The following is a 21,434-nucleotide window of genomic DNA, read 5'->3' as shown; positions in this document are numbered from 1 at the left end:
GCATTCGCTCTGTAGTCATCTAGGGCATGGACCATTTTGGGATAAATATGCTATTAAGGCTCTCAGAAAAAAGCGTGTAGTAAAGAGAAACACATCCATATATAAATAAAACATTTGATTTTTAAATAAATATTTTACATACATATATAAAATAAATAGAATTCCCTTCGAATTAATCATAAATATATTGAAATAGCTTTTTTTAACATGGCCCATACTTAATCTGAAGATATAAAAAATTTAAAATAAATAGTAGATCATAAGTAAAAAACATTTTTATGAAATAAATAAAAATGTAATGTAATGTAATGTAAAATTTATATAAAATAAATGTAATTTCAATATGTAAAATATTCAATTTAAATATGAAATATATTTAAATTAAATATAAAATATATTTAAATTACTTAAGACAACATTTAATTGTAATTTAATTTAAATATGAAATATATTTAATTTAAATAATAACAAATTTCTTTTAAATTATAAAATATTTAAATGAAATATGAAATATATTTAAATTACTTATGAAAATCTTTAATTGTAATTTCATTTAAATATGAAATATATTTATTTGAAATAAGAAAAGATTAAACTTAACTAATAAAAATTTTTTGTTAATAGAAAATATTTAATTTAAATATAAAATATATTTCAATTACTAAAGAAAATATTTAATTGTAATTTAATTTAAATATGAAATATATTTAATAGAAATATGAAATGTATTTAATTTAAATAAGAACAAATTTCATTTAAATTAGAAAATATTTAATTTAAATATGAAATATATTTAAATTACTTATGAAAATATTTAATTGTAATTTCATTTAAATATGAAATGTATTTAATTCAAATAAGAAAAGATTTAATTTAAATAAGAATATATTTAATTTAATTATGATATATATTCTTATTTAATTATGTAATATATTTCATTAAATATAAAATATATTTAATTTACATATGAAATATATTTTATTGAACTAAGAAAATATTTAATATAAATCGATTCGCTGCCTGTTCATCCAGGGTACTTTTGGGAACGAAAAAATATTGTAACACTAATAGTTTTCAATACTACTGTTAACATCCGCATTTCAGCAAAAAATTGTTATAATTTTAGCTTCAATAATAAGTACTGTGGTTTCCGCGCCCCTTTAATAATTTCCAGCACTTAATTTCTTTGGCATACTTTTTTTAGGGCTTGTCCCTTGCCAGAGAAATATAGAAAGTAAATAAAAGAAAACATAAAATTGCAGTTTTATTCTAGAAAATAAGGTCAACAGAAAACCGTGGCTTTAATTGCTCTGAACTTGGGAGAGGGGCTGGGGGAACGCCCATGCCCCATGCCCCATGCCCCATGCCCCATGCCCGATTCTAAAGCTATTGTTGATTCTCTCTATGCGGTTCATTGTTTCGCATTTTGGCTACACTGCGGGACAACCACCGCTGCTGCCATTGTCGTTGTTGCTGGGTTGTCCTGCGCCCAGAGGGCGGACATCAAACCGCAGCAACAATGTCAGCAGCAGCAGCGGCGGCAGCAGCGGCAGCAGCATAAGCCGATTGCGTGGAATTTCGCCATTGTTTAGCCCCGCCCCCTTCCGTTTGATTTCTCCTCTGGGATTTGCCGCACAAAGTCAAATGATAAGTCAATTGTTTGGCTTGAAATCTCGACCCGGACCTTCCCTCCTTTCAGCCAAGGCAATAATAAAACAAAAAAGAAGAAGAAGGGAAAATGCAACCAACTGCAGCTTTGGGGTTCTATTGGGGTTCAATTATTAACCAGTATTTAGTTTCAATTTGTGTGCTGGCCAGAACGTACTAATTGCTTGGGCCCTGCCTCTGTTTGGCCTCCAGTTTTATGGCCGCCACCAATTGCGCTTAATTGTGGGCAGGGGAGGTAGGGAGAAGGCAACTTTACGAGCGGTCCTTCAACTTGAGCTGTAGCTCAATTCAAATGTGGCACGCAAACCAAATCAAGTGTTGGGCCGAGGTGGAGGTGTGTGTGTGTGTGTGTGTGTGTTTGTCCATCTTCTTGTTGCTTCATCAGAGCTCTGGGGAAGCCTTAAGCCATTCCATAACAATGCTGGACCCTGAAGATACCCTAAAGGCAGGTGGTTAGAGAGAGAGAGAGAGAGAGAGAGAGGGATTGTGTGCACACCGCTCCCTATATACCCCTGATGCCCCTCTTATTTGCAGAACAAACAGTTGCCATGGGAAATTATTAGAGACAAATAAATTAAATTTTATGGCTTTTGGTGGCGCGTACGGTAGCCAAAAGGTGAGTCACGGCACAGGGCCAAAAGGAATCAGGGCCAATTTGATTGGAGCCGGGGAAGGAGTGAGAGAGCAATTAAAGATTTAGTTGGAGCTTATTGGAACATCGTACTAAATGTATAGGACGGTCCATTTAAAAGTTATGTTTTATGCGATGGATGCTGTGTTTCACAAAGTTATTGGCCTTTTCTCCCTCTCTCCTTAGCAATCTTGGGGCCTCATCAACACTCCATCCGGATATGCCAGATACTGCGGAGGGGCTGGACTCCTCTGTGCGTGGCTATCTTTATGGACTCCATCTGCATCTCTCTTCAACCAGTTCTTGGTCACCTTTTTTGTTTTTTACAAGCACTTTGCAAATATTTATGGCTGAAAGGCAGCGTAAACAATAAACTCATAAACTGCAGCGACAATGTCTGCGTTACAGGACACAGAACACAGGACGAAACTCTGGACGAGTAAATCGATTTTTAAAATGAATTATGTTTACATATATATGTATATACATAGTATATATTTATGCCCGCCCAATGGACATAATACCGGATATTGTATATAATATTTTAAAAACATTAAAAACCGAGTCTCTCGATTCTGGGATATCCTTTAAGGCTTTGGATGCAAAAGATGAAGGATATGTCTTTGAATTGTGGAATATTTCAGCAATAAAAGAGTTATTATGTCTCTTTTTTTTTGCTTTATAGGGTATCAATTATTCTTTATTGGTGCTTGAAGCTAACAAAAAAAAAAAAATACGTTTCATACTCGTATTGTTTGCCCTGCACTTTGGCAGGACCCGCTGTCTTTTGTTGGCCAAAGACCTGCTCATATATGCATTTTGGGGTATGGGGAATGGAGTATGGAAGCACAAGTGCATTTTATAAATTAGCTAAATATTTTGTCAACCATCCTGCCACGCACACACACATAAACATGCACATCCCGGGCTACTCCTTGACCAAACAGTACGCATATGCATTCGAAGCTCTATTTGCTGAAAATTGTGAGTGTCGGAGCCAGAGTTGCCAACAGTACGTACTGTTTGTTATTGTGCAAACATTTATCAGAGAGAAGAGCGCTCTGGGAACTCAGGACACACAAAATGACAGAGATGGATAGATACAGGAAGAGAGAGTGAGAGAGAGAGAGAGAGAGAGGGAGGATGGTGGGGTCTACACTGTAATTAGCAGGCGACGTTGCGTAAAATTTTCCTAAATTCTGAGGCAAATACAACACAGCATCTGAGTGGCAACTGGCAACGATCTGAAAAGGTAAACACCTACAGGAGCTGGAATATAATTAGAGCATTTTTTGCGGGCCCATAAAACTTCAACTCGAAAGGAAATGATACAGAAAACTCTCAATACTACAAGTGAAAGGAAAAACCAAAATAAAATACGTTTGGCAAACGTTTTTTTTTTTTTTTTTTTATTCAATTTAATTCTACATTTATCATGTGTCCTCTTAATTGCTTACATACACATACACATACATACACATACTTTATTCATTTAATTCCCCCTTTTTATTTGTTGTTGTTGGGAAAGGGCTAATAAACTGACATTGCCACTCACAATTCCAAATTGTAATCTTAATTGCCATGAAAATGTCAAATGGAAGTAAATCTACTGCTATTTGAAGAGTACAGAACAGGGCACAGAGCACACACACACACACACAAAAAATTTAACAGAACAGAACAGAAATGAAATGAAATCCAACAATAATTGTAGTTCATAACAATGGGCAATACAATTTACAAATGTACAATTGAAAATTCTGTAGCAACAAGAAATGAAAATGGAAATGTTGAGTTCAATAAATGTGAAGATTGGATACGCTTTTGTGAGGATTACCTTTTTCCCCTGTTTTTTACATATATCTACTTGAGCCATCATGAGCGAGAGTAGCGAGTGAGCCTGGGGTTGGCACGAGCGAGAGTGGCGAGTGAGCCGTGTGTTGGCATGAGCAAGAGTAGCGAGTGAGCCGGGGGTTGGTACGAGCGAGAGTGGCGAGTGAGCCGGGGATTGGCGCATGAGCGCAGCTATTACCCATTGTTATATCAAAGATATTTTAATCTCAAGAATCCAACTCATGACGACATATCTAGGTTTCAAAAACAATATCATCTTTGATTGAAATTTATGAAAATCCTCTTACCGTTCTGAGAGTATACAAATTTGCATCTCATTTACAATCGTTTTCGTTCTGTTTCCCGATGTATTTGGATGCTGTGTAACAATTCGAACTGGGCCAAAGGCTAGCCATCGTCTCACTACCTGAATAATCACTCAAAATATATAGATAGGTGTACATATATGTGTGTATATAAACATGTACATACATATGGCACATCGCTCTCTCTCTCTCTCTCTCTCTCTCTTTCTCTTTCTCACTCTGTATTCTGTTGGCCCGACAATTGTCGACTACAAACTCTTGTAATCCTAATGAATCCTGCACCTATTTATTTTTCATTGTGGGAAATTGTGCAAATGCCATGACAACATTTCGTTTTTGGCCTCCCGCACATACGAGGCACAGAGACACCACTCGTCACCCCCCAATCCTGACCATCGCATGGGGGTGCCAGTGTGTGTTCAATTGTTTAAATGTGCTGTAACAACAATGCTGAAAAAAGAACAGAACACAGAGCATGAAAAATATTTGGAGTTTCCTGCACAACGAATATGGAAAGCCCCTTTTTAAAGGGGATACATATATGAATTATTTTTCTGGTATTTTTTTAAGAGTTTTGGTATATTATTTTTCACAATTTCTTATATTTTTCTAGAAGTATTTCCACTTTTTTTTGTATGTTCTGGTATTATTCTGCAACTTTTAATATTTTCTTGAATTTTTTTTTATCTATTTCTGGTATTTTCTATTCATTTTGGGTATTTTTTAAAGGGTATTGAATATTTATGGTATTTTTTGGAATTTCCAGTATTTTCTTGTATATTCTAGAACTTTTCTAGCAATTTCTGCCATTTTCTATTTATTTTTCATATTTTTTAGTGGTATCGAATATTTATAGTAGTATTTTGGTAGTATTTTTTGACTGTTTTCTGGTATATTCTGGCATTTTTATTATTATTTACTGATTTTTCAGAGCTGATTTAGTTGCTTATAGTATTTTTCTGGAATTTTGATAGTAGTGCCAAAATTAAAGGTACATCCCATAAAAACTGTATACCAAATTCCTGTCAATTCCCTGCCAATCAAGAACATTCCCCACATTGCGTTAGTGTATCGGAAAAAAACAAGACATATACCGATGTAGAATCGTCTGCTTGTTGCTGTTTACACACATCACACAGTCAGAGACAGAGACAGAGTGAGGGATATAGAAAGATAGAGAGGGGCGGGGCAGGGCAGGTGGGGCTGCAGGGACGACTGCTGCTGCTGATGCCGGCCGACAGTTAGACAGTATTTGCTGTTGTTTGCTTGTTACTGTTTTACATGAGGCATTGCCTCTCATCAGTTTAATTAGTTGGCAATGCTCTTGCTCTGCTTTTGGCAGAACCCCCCACCCCAGACAGAGCAACAAAAGCTTTAGCCGAAAACAAAAATAATAAATGTTTTGTATTCTGTTGATGGAACTTCTACATATCGAACTGCTGGAAGAAGCAAGGCCGGACTTATGTTCTGTTGTGTAGGCATTTAAATATTTGATATGGAATGAAGAGGGACCTTTTTTTTTTACCAAATTTGTTATGGATTGTTTTTTGCAGTATATTAGTTCTTTTCAGTATTATTTCACATTATTGATTTGTGTCTTTAAATTTATTTAAGCAACACTACTAAATCCAAATAAAACAGTTCACTCTCATGTCCCAAAAAGGGTTTAAAAAAATATTCTTGTCATAAGATAAAAAATCTACTAGTATTTTGGGGGTTTTGGATTTTATTTTCACAAATGTTTCCCAAATAACTCTCTAGCTTCTGTTCCAAAAACGTGCAACAAAGCTGATACTCATTTTTTTGGTGGAATTTTCAGAATTCTTGTGTGCGCCCTCGTGCATTTTACACACAAAAACCACTCAGCTAATTGCTTTTCGAATGGATTTTCAATTGGCAGACGAATGCGAATTGTTTCCATTTTTCCATATTTTTTTGGACGTGTTTTTCATGAAGAGTTTTGTGCATTTTCGAAGCTATTTAGTTAGAAAACTACTGTTTGGAAGATCGTTAAAAAAAGGGTCCCTTAGTTTGATAATACTACTTTATTTTGGATGGTATTTTGGAGTATTTTGTGTAGCATTTTTTTTAAAGTATTTTGAATTCTGGTATTCTTGTATCTTTCAAGTATTCAATGGTAGCTTTCTAATAATTAAATTAACATTGAAGCTGACATTAATTTTAGCAGGAATGTGGAAAATACTATAAATATATTTCTAATATTATAGGTCGTTTATAGTATTTTTTGATATTTTCTAGTATATCAAAGTATTTTTTGATAGTTTTCTAGTATTTAAATAAGCTTTATGGCAAACATTTATTAAATATCACGAATGTTGAAAGTCTATAGTATGTTTTAGTCATTTTAATAGTAGTTTTCTGGTAGCTTTCAGTATATTCTGATATTTTCTGGTGTTTTATGGTATTTTTTGTATACTGAAAGTATTTTTCTGGTATTTTCTAGTATTTATCCAATATTTTGAGCAGAATTGAATTATTCGCTCATAGTTTTTCCAAAAGTTTTGATTATTTGATTCTACAAAATAAATATTAATAAATAAATTTAATAAATGTTTTAGACCCTCTTTAAAGACATCAAATACAGCGTATCCATATTTCGGCACTCCATTCACATCTTCTATTGTTGGCGGGGACTCTTTTTTCCTTTTTTGGTTGCCAAAAAATCAGTTAGTATTCTCTATATATATGGTATCGCCATCATTGAAATCAATTAAGTATCTAATGCATGTACAAACGACTACACAGATATGTAGATACATACAAATACGAGATATGGGATGTGTTGGGAATACACTTGTGCCTGACGCTTTTCCAGTTTTTTCGGTAATTTTTGTTTGTTTTTGTTTTTGTTTTGTGTTCTATCGAAAATCTGTTTGCCTAAACAAATGCAAACGTTTGTTGGGAAAACAATTTTTGGTTATGCATTTTGTCGGTTTTAAATTGATGAAAAATAGAAGAAAAATAAACGGAACCAAAAGATAGAAGAATAGAATGAAAAATCGAATTGGTTTGTAGACAGAAAATGTGCATTTAATGGATTGCAATTTCTATGCGCTGCAGTTTGTGCGAAAAATTCAGGAATTGGCGGAGATTCCTTTTAACTGCCTCGTTAGCCAAGGCATCGAACCATTTCACGGAAAGGAATGCTGAAATCGAAAACGTTACCCCAGACCCCCCTTCGTCCTCGTGGTCGTCATCATCATCATCATCATCGGACTACCCATAGATTTATCGTTTTTATGCGCTGGAAATCACATTAGCCGGCAAGCGTAAAACCAAAGAAGCGCATAAAAATTCTGTTCCGTTCTGTTCTGTTCTGCTCTGCAGTGGCAAAGAAAATGCATGGGATTGGGGCCCCATAGCCCCAACACGAAGCGAGAGCGAAACCCCAATACAAGATAGCTCAGGAAAGTGGTTCTACCCATACAGGGTGTTTGTTGCCAAAGTTCCCCCCGCTCAGGGCCGGCTTTCAACCAGAAAAGAAAAGGTCAAAGGTCTAAAGTGAGAATATCTCTCTTTTATATAACAAAAAGCGAGTGAAGGGAGCCACCCCATAAGTTTACTAATATTTCTTTTAATAGCTATGCTTTATGGAATATATGCTACAATTTGATATCCTTATACATCCCATATTCTATCCTATATACAGAAAATAACCACTTTGAGGTATCCCCTACAAGATATGTACATATACATATCATGTTCTACTTTCAAACCCCAAAAAGACACCCTGTTTTGTCTTTGGTGAAATGCATTTCGCGTCTGGCTTAAAATCATTGAGACACAGAAAGGGGATAAGGGGTCGAATGGGACGGGATGGATGACTGGGAGGATGCTAAAATAAAAAGTGTTTGAAATTATAGGAAGGCATGCAGCAGCTTACCCACTCATTTCTCTTAGATGAAGTTCCCAACTCATCCCATTCCCATCCCAGTGCCGGTATTTTACTCCTGCCAGAGAGTGCAGTCCTGGCAATTGTTGACTGAGTGAGTGAGCTAGTGGGTTGGGGCTTGCACATGAAATATGAGTTAAGAAAATTGATGACAAACATTTCAACGTTTATTGCATAAAATTACCATAAAATATTGCATGCAAGGTCTTTTATTTTTTTATTTTTTTTTTCTTTCCACTGAACTATTTCACCATTTCTTTGCTTCTGTTCTTCTGTAGGGTACACCAGCTCGTTATAAAAATGTTCCCAACGATTTGCCAAGAGAGTAAAGGCCGGGCCATAATTGCAATACGACATGGCCAAGAAGGAGAAGTGACTGTGGACAGTGGTGTAAAGAGGGTGAGTAGATGGAATATACATACATATTTATCTAGACTTTAAAGTGTAGAGCTTTAATTCAACAATTCAACTAAAATATGGCTCTGCGTGTGTGTCTGCTTGTGGCCCAAAAATAAATTGATAAAATATTTAAGGGATTTATTGGTCAGAGAATTTCATAAGCGGAATTTAATATTGCTGTTCCGGGTATCTATTGTTATATTTTTCAATGGATTATCGTATGGGATATGCCTACTAAAAATTCATTTAGGCAAAAGCTGTTTGATGATTACATAAAAAATAATCGTAGGACTATGGGTAGAACATTTGGCAACATACATCTTTTCCTCCATCTGTGGCGCAGTACTTGGTTTAGTTTTATTTTCTAGTTTATTTCAACTGTCTTCTCCTATCGCATAAGACTTATCGCACCAAAAAATATTGTACAAAATATATCGACCTAAAATATTGCAATAAATTTATCGCACTAGAGTATCGCATAAGACTTATCGGTTAAGGGTTAATATCGGGATCGGTCAGGGCACAAAGTATCGCACCAAAATATTGTACAAGACTTATCGACCTAAAATATTGCAATAGACATATCGTACTAGAGTATCGCTTAAAGATTAATATCCGGATAGGTCAGGGCTGACATCTGGGTATCGGTAGGGGTATTATGGGATTTGTTTAGGGTACTCAGGTGTTGCCTTACACATCTATAGTATTTTTTTTTTGGCCGATTAACCAGTTCAAAAGTCACGTAAAATACCATGAACTAAAGAAATCCCTGATTCCTCAAGGGATCTCCATTTTCTTGGCCTCCATCTTCATCAGCAGCAACGGCAGTGAAATGTTGTGTTGTGCCTGGGGCATAATTAAAAATAATGAAAATAGGTAGACAAGGAGGAAAAGTTATCTACAGAATGCAACTCCCGCTAAAGGATACCTCGGAGCTATACAGTACCTGTCATATTTATCAGTTTACCCTTCACTCGGCACTGCACGGCACGGCACGGCAGTGTGCCTGTGCCTTCCACAGATGCTGTTGCCACTTGAAATTGCTGCCTTTCGCAAGCGAAGATGTTGCCAAAGGATGCCTCCGCCTCTGCCTCTGGACGCCCCACCCACTGGAGTGTCCTGTCCTGCTCTTGTACCGATTCTTGTGCTCCGTCCTGGACACCACCACCGCAGGCTACATTATTTGACGTAACCAAAGTAATTTTAATTTTCACTGCAGCACTCAGAAAAGCATCATCAGCGATGGGTTCTCTCTCGGGCCTCAGGGTAGGACCTACCAACCAAGTGGCACTACAATGCACTCTTGAGCAAGAAGTGGGCCGGAGATGGATCGGCGACGAGGAGCAGGAAGAGGATGAGGAGGAGGGGGGGGGGGGGGGGGGGGGGTTTGGTTCCATCCGTCTGGTTGCTTAAGCATATTGTAAATAGACTACATAATGAGCTACGTTTTGCTTTTGCTCCCAAGACACTCAGGTGGAAATTGAGTGAAGGCAGGACCAAAGGAAAATGTGGCAAATGAATTGAACTTTGGTTTTTTTTTCTTTCGTTTACGTTTTCTATGGGTTAAGTATTGTTTGCAGCCGTAAAAGGCTCTATTGTTAGACGTAAGCCCTGTCCATTTGTCAGTGTCGGAAAAAACAAAAATCAAACACTGTGAATGATAAAGCCACAGTGCTTATGAGATGCACACGCACATCAAAGCAATTACCACGTAATCTGTGGAACTGTAATTGATTTAAACCAAATAAGTATTCATTAAAATATCTCCATTTTATCGATGTTTTGCGTGTTAAATATACACATATATATCGATAGCACGATAGCGACTCAATCGATGAATTCAAGAGTTACTCGAAGCAAAACACCGACTGCCGCTGTGCCGACTTGTGAAGTCAAAGAAAGGGAAACCCCACAAATATATACATACCTACAGCCCATGAGTTTACCTGAAAGCCTGCATAAATAGAAGCAGCAGCAACTGACACAAAAATTGCCAAACGCCACAAAAAGAGGAACAAAACAATCTGTGCGCATAAATTGTTCAAGAAATTGAAATAAAGTGAGTTTATGGAACACAAAGAATACACGTTTAGACATCATTTTTTCCATTCCACACAGAAAGATCCAGCAACGAAAATGAGCAGCCAGAAAAATCAAGGGACCACTGTGGAAAACATCGACGAGATCGACACTTTCGTCGCGGACATGGCCAGCCTCTGCATGAACGAGCCCTACTCGGACGTGGAGTTCCTGGTGGAGGATCAGCGGCTGCCGGGCCACCGTCTCGTTCTGGCGACGCGTTGTGAGTACTTCCGTGCTTTGCTATACGGCGATTTCGCTGAGTCAAACCAACGGGAAGTTCGGCTGGAGGTGCCGCTTGAAGCCTTCAAGTTAATCCTGGGATATCTCTACTCGGGGAAGATGCATCTGTCCACACTGGACGTGGACACCATTATCGATGTGCTCGATTTGGCCCATCTTTACGGGTTGCAGGTCGTCGAGTCGGGAATAGGAAACTACCTGCAGCAAAATCTTTCTGTCAGTAATGTGTGCACGATCCTGGATGTCGCACGCCGCAAAAATCTCAACCAACGGGCTGAAGAATGCCTAGATTTCATCGACTACAATTGCTCCGATATAGTAAAACATGATTCCTTCGCACAACTGTCCAAGGAATCACTTGAGGAACTCCTGCGACGGGACAAGTTATGGGCCCTCGAAATTGATATCTTTCGAGCTGTATGCAAATGGAGGGACAACCATCCGAGCGAGGACTTCAAGACGGTGGCTGAGCTCGTACGTCTCCCGCTTTTGACTGTCCAACAGCTGGTGCAAGAGGTACGCCCCTCTGGCATATACGAGTTGGAACAGATAGTCGACGCCATTGGTCAAGTGGATACCGGAGAGAATCTGCCCTACCGTGTCGTCGTGTTGCCGGGGGAGGATGTGGCATCAGGGAAACATTTTGCGCGCCGTTTCCAGGATGAGCCAAATCATATAGTCTTCGAGCTGAGAAACCTTTTCGCAATCAACTCTATTGAAGTTAGTTTCCAATATATCTCATATAACAACAACACGTTCGAAGTGCATGTTTCTAGCGACCTGACTCACTGGAATTGTGTGGGATCGCAAAGTCTTCATGGAAACTCGACACTTAACTTCACATTCGAACTGCGACCCGTTCGCTACATTCGTATCAGAACTGCACCTAATGTACAGTCTCTGACAGCCATGTACAAAAAGTAGCACTGTGACTTTGTGCATCAGCAGCGACCTCTGAGTGGGGAAGGTTACGTCCTTTGATGAAAGTGAAAGGTAGTCGAACCCATCTCTACTCTACAGGAACATACAAAAATTCAAATGTAATAAACTGAAATTGTTCTCATTTCCTGTGTTTATTTTCCCATTTTAATTGTGGTTTCAAACTGGTTTTGGTCTTTGGTCTATTGGCATTTCATTATTATTATTCTTGATTGTAGCAGAAGACCAAAAAGTAAGAGATGGCACAGACCCGTTCCTAATCATCGGGAATCATAGAAAACGATGGAAAAGACTCATTTGTGGGAAACGTCACCGCTTAGAGGATTGTCAAAGATTTGACCTATGGAGCAATTGAAACCCCACAAAACCCCGACCTAGAGGGGGGCAGAAGGATATGTACGGGCCACCGACGCGGCGGTCAAAATATGGTTTTATTATATAAAATACATCTTTATGTTAGACAAAACGCGTATGATGTGGACTAATTAATTTAGTATACAATACCATTTCAGAGTTCATTAAAATCGAATATTTCTCAAACAAACTGGAGCTGTAAGTAAGGGATTGCTATAAGGATATTTTATGGAATTTTCAAAGCCATCTTTGGGCATTTCTCATTTGCCATAGATATAGACAAATATATAATATAAAAGAGAATGCCACATAGTATATGTAAATGGAATTTACATAGATCTAAAATGAATGAAGTAATGCCATAATTTAATTTAGTACCGCAATCAAGTGGTTCAAAGCTGAAAATGTCTATTTTTTTGTTTTGTTTTTGTTGTTGGATATATTTTGACTAAAAATGTGGTGTTTGGTTGAAAGTTGAAATGACAGGCGACGAGAGCAGAGGGATACACACAGAAGCAGAGAGAGAGAGAGAGAGAGATAGAGATAGAGAGAGAGGGTGAGATAGTCCTTCAATTTGGTTGATCTGCTCGTAAATTGTTGGCCAAGGCAAACTCTTTCCCTCCAGTCGTAAAGCCAACGTATGCAAATTTCGTATTCACTTTGTCACACAAGCACAAAACAGACACACACACACACACACACACACACACACACACACACACACACACAGCCACTTGTGCATTCATCATCAGCCACATCATCATTTATACATTGTATTTGTCTGTCGGTAGTAGTAGTCGTTCTTGTTGCCACTGCCGCTGTAGTACATAAAACTGCTGACATTTGTTGTTTTCAATTTAGGGCATTGCAATGCACCCCACTCGTATCCAGCAAACTACTCTTGAAAATAGCACCCAATCTCCTACGCCCCCTTTCATCCCCAAAATGTTGATATTTTCGGTTGGAGCTTAACATTAATTGATTTAGAATTTGTTGCAAATGAAATTATGTTGAATTGACAGTTTAAGGGATAAAGGATATAGGGTCGTGGTACAAAATGGTATAATGGATTTGGGTCTGGTCGAAAACTTGTGAGATTTGTGGCAGAAAGTTATTAAATATTGAATTAATAATGAACAAAAGAGCAATCCGACGCCGGGCAGCTGAAAATCAAAAGTTAAACAGACAAAAGAGTACAGTAACATCTAATATATGACTGTGTAAGCTTTACATACAGAGAAAATGTCAGACAACGACAACAAGTACTTTGAGCATTTACATCCGCTTCGTTTCATCCGTCTCGCGCTGGAGTACGAGTCAAATATAGAAAATTTCGCTCATCTGAAAGTGATGATTGATGCTTCGGACAAGGAATGTCCGCATTGTCATGTGCTCAAATTCAAGCATGAGCCAAATGGTCTTTGTTGCGTTTCACTAAAAGTGCAACTACCCTAAAATTGAGACACCACCAGAACCATTGAATGGCTTGCTCACCGGCTCAGATCCAGATTCAAGCAACTAGCAAACGCTAGTTCTATCATAGAAACTGTTAAAAACTGTTCAATTACAGACTTTAAAACCGTTATCCAGCTGAAAACTCTCCTGACTCTGGAGTACAATGTAAAATCTACCAGCAGTGGAAGTTATAGACCACATTCTCTACCAAACTCTTTCGCCCACTCACCGCCCCAGTCAAAAGGCCACAAACTGTGCTAATTAGCGTAGACAAAAGGCACGAAAAAACTGAAACAAACACTCAAGAAGTAGAAAGCCAGAAGAAGGGATTCAGGCCCCAGACATATGCTTGTATGCAAATACACTATCCACTCACGTATGGGGTTCCGTGTGTGTGTTTGTGTGTGTGTGTGTGTGTCTGTTTGGAACAAGCAGTAGCAATAATTACAACCGTTGACACACAAAAGACTGCACAGAGAGAGAGAGACCAATGCATGGACAAAAAGTGGAAACATCACGCATACGCCATGTTGCACGGAGTCTGAACCTTTTGCAGCTGGAACTGCAGCTACTGCTGTTGTTGTTCCTCAAACAAAAGCCCCCGTGCACACAAAGATACAAAAAAAGAACTGGAAACCCGCCATTCTCTGCCCCGACTCGGCTTGGACAATACACGTCTGAGGCAAAAGCAGAACTGGTTTCTGGATTCTGTGTTGAGCGGATAAAAGCTTATTTACAAAGATTGTGTTAATGCAGCCTCGCGGCTATGCAGCACACGGACTTTTGTGGTGTCATTTTGAAGCCTCCCCACACGACTTTAAGTGACTCAGACAGAAGAGAGAGAGAGAGAGAGAGAGAATTATAAAGATGTATGATATTTACTATATTGCAGAAAATAGTTCCAGTCGGGGCTTTATTATAGGCCGTATGAAAAATGCTAGGTCGTTTGAATGATAGAGCCACAGTGCTTATGAGATGCACACGCAGATCAAAGCAATTACCACCGACGCGGCGGTCAAAATATGGTATTATAATATTTGGGATTTTTTTTGGCATACAAAAAAACTTTATGTTAGACAAAAAGCATTTGATATGGACTAATTAATGTACTACATTACAATAACAATTTAAGTTGCCCTTACACGACTTTAATTGATGCAGACAAAAGAGAGAGAGAGAGAGAGAGACTGCGGACTATAGACATGGAAAAAATAGCCCCCAAAGAGATGGAAAATTTACAAGTTTAAATTTCATGAATATATTCAAGATCCAAAGAAAATGGGAAATTATAAAGATAAATTAATGTAACAAACAAAATGTATTGTAGAAAAAAAAATATTATTATAAAAAAAAAAATTAAAATAAAAATATGATAATAAATATATAAAAAAAAAATAAAAAATATAAATAATTAAAAAAATAAAATAAAAAAATTGTAAATAACAAACACAAAATACAAAAAAGAAAAAACAAAAATAAAAGAAATAAAAAATATATATATGTACATATGTATATACAAATAAAAAATTAAATATTATGTTTTTAAATACAATATTAGAAAAATAAAATAAAATTGTTTTTGATTTAAAAATAAATAGGCCCATATTTAATGAAAAAATAAAAACGTTTAATTTAACTACTAAATATATATTTATATTTAAATATATTTTATTTAAAAATTAAATATACACTTTTTTTATATACAAAATATAATTATTTTAAATAAATTTAAATACTAATGATAAAATGTTATTGAAAACCATTAACATAGATTTTTAAATCCAAGTGTAAATATACAAGTTTCAGCCCTTTTTTCTTTGTGTGCACTTTGTATCCTCTAATCAACTACCTGTATCTGCGTATCTTCTTTCCTAAAAGCTTCGCTGCTCACATCAAGCGTAAAGTAAAGCAGTAATATAGTCGTAGTATCCTGTATTGCATCCTCCATTAAACCATTTCCATTTGTTCTGCAATTCCTGTTGGGTTGGCTGGCCTTGCATTGTGCGTATAAATTATGTACCAGGGAAACGGAGGAAATCCATAGACGAAATCTGATTTTCTTGAAATTTGCATTTGCACACCTCTATCTCTCTCTCTCTGTCTCTCTCTCTCTCTCTCTCTCTCTCTCTCTCTCTCTCTCTCTCTCTGGACAAAAATGCGAAATGTGAAATGCGGAACCGAAACCAAAGAACCGGAGAGCGACAACGAATCACGTACATACTACCACCACCAGGAGTGATATATATGCAAGTGCAAAGGAATAGGTTGGAGGGACAGGGAGGATGTGGATGTGGGGGATACAACCGTGGAGAGATGCCTAAGCTTAAGTGCCATTAGGCACTAGGAGTTCTCGGGTCTCGCCTGCTACCTACCTCGGAGGCATGTTACAAATGTACATAATGCATATTTAAAGAGTTGGCTGGCAAGTGCCAAAAATCGAATATTTTAGTCCGGGAGTAGTCGCAGGAGCAGGAGCAGGAGCAGGAGCAATTGCCTGCAGCATGGGAGGCCTGTGAGAGATCCTTGGCACTTAGCAGGCGACGTTTCTTTAGGTCTCCTGCTTGCTGCATTCTAGCTGAAAGTGTGGCAAATACTTATGGGATGCACATTGAATTAGGCTCACGAAATGGAGCTACTCAAAAGGTGCACGATTCTTTAGTGTGGAATATTGGAATAATTATCGCACGAAATCTGCCACAGGAAATATTGGAATTGTTCTTTCAGCTCTGTTCTGGTTCTTTTGTATCTCTGGTTCTGGCCAATTTTTTCACTTTTGGTTCACGCGTTGATGTGTTCCGTGTTCGACATGAAAACCACAAGGAAAAAATGTTTTTTTTTTATTTTTTTTTGTATCCGAAGGCCATAAGTTGGCTATAAATTTATACAGATGTACGGAATGCATATACCAACTGTAGGACAGTGCGGACAATACATATATGTATATGTATGTGCATACAGATGTACTATCCGAGTGCTAACTTCTTCTTTCTGGCACATTTTTTTTTTGCGTGCCCGCCTGCCTGCCTGCATGCCTGCCACTTGAGTAATTAAATTCAGCATCGCCATGCCACACGCCCGCAGTGTCACACAAGGGGGAGAGGGAGACGGGAACTGTGCTGTGCTGTGCTGTGCTGTGGCCAATGGGCGTGGCATTAACTCTTTTGTGGTTTAACATTTTTGTGGTTAAATGAATTTAAAACGCGCATCGTCGCGCCCCAAACTTTCACACAGGTGCCAAAGTGACAACAACAAATTGCCCGCTTGCTCTACGGCTCTGTCTCTGTCTCTCTGGCTCCCTGAAAATTCCACCGATTGCTGTATATGCTGTCGATGACGACGATGTCGACATATGGAAATGCTGATGGATGCATTCGGATGGGCGGTACAATTCAAGAGGAATTTTCGTTCTCGCCCATTGATATGCAAATTGAGAAAGACAACTCAAAAAAAAAAAAAAACAAAAAAACACAGGTACAGTGGTAGGTAGAGATGGAGGATATACAAAAAACTATAAAGGGATATTTCTATGTTGTCTGTGAGAGATCGAATTTTGAAAAAGCTTTCCAAAGCCATAAGGTATTTTTTTGGGGTATTTTGTTTATATACGTTTTGTATAATGACACACATTGGTATTTTAATTTTCGTTACATGATTTTCATTTTTATAAACGGTATTTAAAATAGTACTGAGGCTATATCAAAGTAGTTACGTCAGCCAGAAGGAAAGCAAAGGAAAACGTTTAAAGAAAAATCTAATGGAGTGCAAAATCTGGTTCCAAACGGAACCCTATTATAGCCAGAGTAGAGAAAAAGAAGGTCGTTTGGCTCTTTGAACACCTGGCTTTCAAGGATGTGGCATGGGTACCGGGTATCTTAGTGTCGCGACCCGTGTGCCGCCTCTACTCAAACGGTTCCGACTGGTTCTGCCTATTTTTAATGTAATTTATTTGCCGCTGTAATTGTTGTCGTGTGGAAAAATCGAAAAATTAAAACGAAAATGAAAATCGTATGCAAATTGTTTTCTTTAATTGAATCATTTGAAGGCAGGCGACAGTTTTGGAGCGACAACAAATTGCGTTTAACATTTATATCCAATAATTTGCGTTTATCGTGGAAAATAATTTAACTGAAGCAATAATTAAAATGGGAAATGATAAAAGGAAGTAAAATAAATAAAATATATATATACATATGAATCATTTAGTGAGAGATTATGCGGAGTGGAATCTGTTTGATAGCATTATGAATCTTAACGGTAATTGGCGGTGCGGAATAGTTTGAGAAATATTTCTAAAGCCTTCCAAAGGTAGAAACCTTAAAACCTCACAATAACACCATACTACCTTGCCTCAAGCCTTTTAATGTTGCAACAAAAACAAACACATACACACAGACGCATAGACGCACTTCTTTCCGCCAACAACTCTAAAAACATAGAGGGGGAAAAAACTAAAAAGCTTTTCGTCGTCAACTTCCTCGGCAAGTTGCAGGCGGCTCTCTGCATGATAAATGCGGCTTTCTGATGTGCCCCCCCTCCCCCCCTCCATCATGTCTGTGTGAGATGTAAAGGATTTGCTGACAGTGCAGGGAGGAGGCACAGAAAGAGTGTGATAGAGTGAGAGAAAGAGAGAGGGGGGCTTTTAAGGGGGCTGCCTGACAAAACATAACGCGACATGCTTCATTTGTTAGAAAAACAGGAAAAGGATTCTATCTTGACTTTACTCCACAGAAACCACATCCAACCCAGAAAAAAAAAACAACATGGAGTTTGTTCAACTCGTGTGCCCACACCCACACACTTGCACATAAGTTTTTGTTAACCAAAAACTTTAACTATAATTACTTGGGTTTACCATTTACTTAATTTATAATTAATTATGGCATTTCCCCTGTCTGTAACGTTGAGGATTATTCTTTGGGAGGGCGTGACAGGCGTGGAACTCTTTGTAATATTATGCTTTTTGTGGGGTGTTTGTGTTGCTATTTGGTTGTATTTTGTATACTTTAAAGGGGGGGGGGGGGGGGGGGGGGGGGCACACTGGGTGCAAAATGCAAAGCTAAGGTTCCAATTGTTTTAAAGAAGGGTTCGGCAAGGCCCTATCTATCGGCATTAAAAAAATAACACTTTTTGTTCCATCCAAACACACTGCAATGTGTGCGGGCCGACCTCTGGTTTAAAGCCCGGGATAATCATTATTTAAAAAACATCCAGACAGAAAAACACTGCTCCCTGACTATATAGAGAGAATTTTATAAGCCAGAAGTACAGGAAATTTCACCAGAAACCAGAGCTAAACACAATAGCATCCATAATCAGAGATAGAATCCACGTAACATGATCCATAAAGGTGATGACGTGAGCGGTGGGCTGACACACTGAGTTAATGAAAGTGAGAGTGGAAGACAGAGAGCAGTTTGGGCAATCATTAATACTAAGATCATTTGCAGATTGTTTAAAAGCAGTACTATCCGCTAATGCAGCTAAACTGTTGACTGAGAACACAGGTGAATGATCTCTCGCACTTGCCTAATTTAAAGCCCTGCTCTCCCACAAAGTCACGCATACTGACAACCGAATGCAATGCCAGATAGAGAATATTAGGGAGAATGAAAAACAAAGCGCATTTTGGGCAATGAATTATTTGGATATCATTTATAGTACTGCGATATATAAAGCCAAAATGTCTTTCTCTATTACTCTGTTAAATTGTTGCGAACAGCATAAGTGAATGATCTCTCGCGCTCTCCAAAGAAGTCGTTCCTTTTAACAGCAATGCCAGAGAGAAATGGATTTCACTTACATTGCAAAAAGATCACACACGCAAAACAAATCACCACACACCCACACGTAGAAGTTCCGCACTGCATTGCCAGAGTGAGCGAATGAGAGTGGAAGAGGAAGCCCAGCATCGGCACTGTTAACTATGCACAGATCATTTACAGTGGTGTCATATGAGTTGACCGAAGCCCGTCTTGCATTAATCTTTTAAGCGACAACATATGTGAATGATCGCTCGCCCTGCTCTCCCAAAAAGTCACGCATATTGACAGCCGACTGCAGTGCAAGAGAGAGAATACGCAGCTCTCCCAAAAAGTAACTCATATTGACAGCCAGGCAGAGAGAGAATAAAAATGAGAGTGGGAGACGGAGACGGAGCGCAGTTTAGGCAATGAAATATGCATAGATCATTTACAGTACTGTTAAATAAGCACTGTCCCATGGCTTCCTCTATTACGCTGTTAAACTGTTGAGTGGCAACAAGGGTAAATGAGCTCCTCTCATCTTCACGGCTCACGACATTCGGCAAAAAAATTCGGTGGGCATCGGTTGGACCCACAAGGGTTCCGCGGCTTGTGTTAATTACGCGATTAGAAAAGTGATTAAAAACATTAGAAATATGCAATAAATATTGCCACAAATATTAGGAACAATATTTCGTGATGATTTTTTTCAAAAGTGTGCGTTTTTTTTGTCGTTTTCGCTTGTAAAATGCCCTGTGTACGTTTTAAGCTGTATCGCGGTTGTCTGTCATTATTGGCACAGTTTTCGCTCGAACATTTTTGAGTGGAAATTACTTTTTCTTGCACAGGTATGTGGGTTTTTACTCATTTGCGCTTCTCCCGGCAAACTGCATGTTTTTTCAGAAATTCCATACACTATTTCGACTTTTTGTTGCCATTTCGTTGGAGGCTGGAAAATAACTTTCCCCATAAAGAGTATTTCTATAGCCAGAAGAAGTACAAGAAGCGCCCCATATTATATTCAATTAAAATACCATTTTTAACTTTAATATATGAACTTTAAATATTATAGGGTCTTGGCAAACGTAACCAACCGCTCTGTTCTGGCACTAGGCCCAACCTCACTTGGCGCAAATTAGCACTCGATGGCTTACAGATTAGCCATAAATTCAGTTTCCTTGCCAATTGTGTTGCCAAGTGTGTGAACACGATTAAGGTTGTTAACAGGTTTTTAGGCTATGTTCCGTTCTTTCGCCTCTTAAAACAGATTCTCATTAGCATGAAAGAATTAAAGAGAATCTCCTAAGAAAATCAATATCTGCGGTTCAGGGTCAAGTGGGGAAAATGAAACATCAAAAAGTTGAAACGCCAAATATTTGCCGCATCGTTTGGTCCCGTCTCCGGCATGTGCCCAAGGGTCAAAAGAGCAACCAGAAGGAATTGGGGGGAAAATGGCAAAAGTGTTGCAACAAAAGTATCTGTATCTGTATCTGCAACACTGTTCACAAGACACTGTTGTTTCCAATTTGGGTTGTTTTTTTCCTCTCTATTTCTTTTGACCTTGTCGTGGGTTGCGGAGGGCGGGGGGAAGGAAGTGTATTTTGAAATATTATTTCCAGCTAGAGCTTTTGCAATTATTTTTTATCGATATGTAAGATATCACATGGAATGGCATGGAAAATGGGTATATTTTGGTCATATCCTACTCCCCTCGTTCTTAATGTTTCTCCTTCTCTGAGAGCATCCAATCTTCGTTGTCTCTACACTGGAGAATCCTACAGTTTTGTATCCTTGCTCTGTGTGTGTCTCATATTGCCTTTTGGCGGTAGCATGTGGAATAGAAGCTCATTCCC

At 38.1% G+C, this 21,434-nt stretch overlaps 1 protein-coding gene across 1 annotated transcript; it reads left to right on the top strand.

The window, feature by feature from the left end:
• The first annotated feature begins 10,716 nt into the window (after positions 1-10,716).
• Positions 10,717-12,016, top strand: LOC6593350 (BTB/POZ domain-containing protein 9). The gene is made up of 2 exons (XM_002018780.2): positions 10,717-10,829; positions 10,889-12,016. The coding sequence occupies exon 2, from the start codon at positions 10,907-10,909 to the stop codon at positions 12,014-12,016; it is 1,110 nt and encodes a 369-aa protein (XP_002018816.1). The 5' UTR covers positions 10,717-10,829; positions 10,889-10,906.
• The last annotated feature ends 9,418 nt before the right edge of the window (positions 12,017-21,434 follow it).

This window comes from Drosophila persimilis, unplaced genomic scaffold (assembly GCF_003286085.1).
Source record: "Drosophila persimilis strain 14011-0111.01,24,50 unplaced genomic scaffold, DperRS2 tig00000124-arrow-pilon, whole genome shotgun sequence".
Taxonomy (NCBI): Eukaryota; Metazoa; Arthropoda; class Insecta; order Diptera; family Drosophilidae; genus Drosophila; species Drosophila persimilis.
Note: the sequence above shows the minus strand (reverse complement) of the source record. Positions and strands in the feature narration are given on the sequence as shown.

Bases quoted from the DNA above. Each gene is read 5' to 3' on its own strand.
- LOC6593350 (XM_002018780.2), top strand. From the start codon at position 10,907: ATGAGCAGCCAGAAAAATCAAGGGACCACTGTGGAAAACATCGACGAG.